Source organism: Pterocles gutturalis, unplaced genomic scaffold (assembly GCF_000699245.1).
Source record: "Pterocles gutturalis isolate BGI_N339 unplaced genomic scaffold, ASM69924v1 scaffold53403, whole genome shotgun sequence".
Classification (NCBI taxonomy): domain Eukaryota; kingdom Metazoa; phylum Chordata; class Aves; order Pterocliformes; family Pteroclidae; genus Pterocles; species Pterocles gutturalis.
Window position 1 is genome coordinate 4,476 of NW_010122544.1, and position 2,350 is coordinate 6,825.

Consider the following 2,350-nt stretch of genomic DNA (forward strand, 5'->3'; position numbering starts at 1 on the left):
TCTAAGGGAATAAAAAAAAACAAAACAGAAAAGAAGCTTCTATGTTAAAAAAATAAGAGAAGCTATGTAGCTGCACATAGCATACAGGTTTACAAAAATATCCACAAACTGATACTTAAACACAAGCAGATGAATTAAAGAGACTGTGTGAACAGCATTTTGTTTTGACCTCATTTATAGCTGCCCAACTGGTTTACTTGGTAAAATTTGTGAAACAAATAATCATGGCTTGGTTCCTTAATGCCTGGCAATGTCTCGAATCAGCAAAACATACCTGTTCTTTGAATACACAATATATACAGGACCTCTTTAAAATTCATGATAGTTTTACATAGCTGATTATAAAATTTTATTCAATAAAATGGTTATTTTAGCTTTACCTTGGTGTTCTCTTGCCTGACTGCACACTTTCATTGTCCCCTGTATTCAGCGATGCCAATGAAAGACTAGATACTGAAAAAACACGATAAAGCTGTGAACCTGGATAAAAACAAAGTTAAGGCTTACAAATGTATGCAAGTGGTAGAGTCTGTTCATTAGACTCAACACCAGCATCAGAAAGTCTGTAAGAGCTTTTCTATCTGAGACTCTTACACCTATCCGTGATATACCTGCATGCATATGTGGTGCACGTCACCTAAAGCCCTGCTGACACCCAGGCATTTGCAGCTACTTGGGCTGTTCTCAGACTAAGCATTAATGTGAAGCGTGGACATGGGAATATTTGCCCTATGCAAATCAAAGAACGCAATCCAAGTTAATAAGTCCTCATGAAAGAGAAATTAAGAGACTTAATTTAAAGCTTGGGATAGATTCTTGGAAGGTGTTAAGGGGACACTTTAAATTACACTGGAAGATGGAGGGAAGCAGGTAGAGAAAATGCAGCAGAAAAACAAGGCTATACAATGCTGTAACAAAAAGGATCACTGAGCAATCTGGTTACTTTTTCCTAATTGTAAACTGACAATTCTTCTTGCAGTCATCACTGCAGTTATGTGATATCTAAAAGAATGCTAAATTGTTCCACATGATTAGTGTTGCTATGTTCATAACTATACATGCAGTAGGTAAGTGAGAGGAATTGAAAAAAAATAATGAAATAGAAAAGTAACTATTTTATTTTGTCTGTATTAAGCTGGAGTTTAAGTACTCTTACCTTATAATCATCATATTATTTATTGGTCTCTTATCTCCCAGCTTTTATTCATTCTTTGCTCTACAGGTCCAAGAAGAGATTAGTGAAGAATACATGGGTGTGTATGAAACTTGCAGCACACCTTGGTGCTTCCACTGGGTTTTCATACAGTTAACCTTTTTGTTTGTTGATATATGCATGCATGCATAGCAGGTAAGCGACATTCATCTTTTCATTTCTACTGGCAAATTTTGCTTTCTGGTTTGGTCATGTGCAGCTTCAATTTAGCACAGGACACTAATAAATGCACGTGCTTGTTAGTACCAAAAAACAAGCTGGTGTTCTAGCATGAACAGACTCTTTTTTCCACGTGAACATCTGTTACCTGGTGGACCTTTGATGGGTGTCTTAGGTGATTCAATATGATCTCTATGAATAGATTTTGGACGTGGCTTTTTTTGTTTGATTGAGAGGGAACGTGGTTTTATGACAGTATCCATTTCTTCCATAAGCTTTAGTTGTTTCCTTCTCATATATTCCTGCTTAATAAATTCTCGCCGTGCTCGTTCATCCTCCTTCTTCTGACGTTCTTCTTCTGTTTTGCGTCTAAAAAATTATCAAATAAATTCAGCAGTAGAAATTTTCCAAATTAACAGCTTTAGCTAGCACAGTGAGGTCAACACAGGCATCAGGTTTTTGGAACTCTAGAGTTCTCAGGCATCAATAAAAGGAACTTGGTTTTTTACAGTTTTCAGACAGTTTAAACTTTTTGGGATACTGTTACTAGGAAAAATCAAGACCATGTTAGTTAGCTTTACTGCTGTAACTGAGTGAGCATTGTGCATTGGTGCAGAAAGAAACGCAACGTGTTGTGCTCTCCCTCAGAATATAAAGTGCAGGCAGCGCTCTGAGGAGCTCTGGTCAGGCCGCACGGCTCATATGGTCAGTCTGAGCTACAGACTGATGCCACCTGCTGATTATGCAGGACCAGCTGGCATGTGTCCTCAGCTGGGCTCTTCAGCACAGCTGGCTCTAGGATTAAATGTCTTGGATATTAAGATGCAATTTTGTGACATGGAAGTTACACTTTTAACTAAACCAGATATTTTTATGTTCACTGTTAATGATCATTTGGGTCAGGACATATAGTTTTACCTTGTCTCCTCCTTCTTATGTTCTAGTTCTGCTTCCAGCTGCTGCTTTCGAAGCAGAGTC

At 37.9% G+C, this 2,350-nt stretch overlaps 1 protein-coding gene across 1 annotated transcript in view; it reads right to left on the reverse strand.

The window, feature by feature from the left end:
* The window catches only part of CAMSAP2 (calmodulin regulated spectrin-associated protein family, member 2), a gene marked incomplete at both ends in the record, with an annotated part of 10,514 nt that overhangs the window by 3,275 nt on the left and 4,889 nt on the right, over positions 1–2,350 (reverse strand). Inside the window, 3 exons of the mRNA XM_010077538.1 lie at positions 381–453; positions 1,521–1,741; positions 2,291–2,350. The exon at positions 2,291–2,350 is cut by the window's right edge and continues 101 nt beyond it. Coding sequence (XP_010075840.1) covers positions 381–453; positions 1,521–1,741; positions 2,291–2,350 — 354 coding nt within the window. The remainder of the gene's footprint in view (positions 1–380; positions 454–1,520; positions 1,742–2,290) is intronic.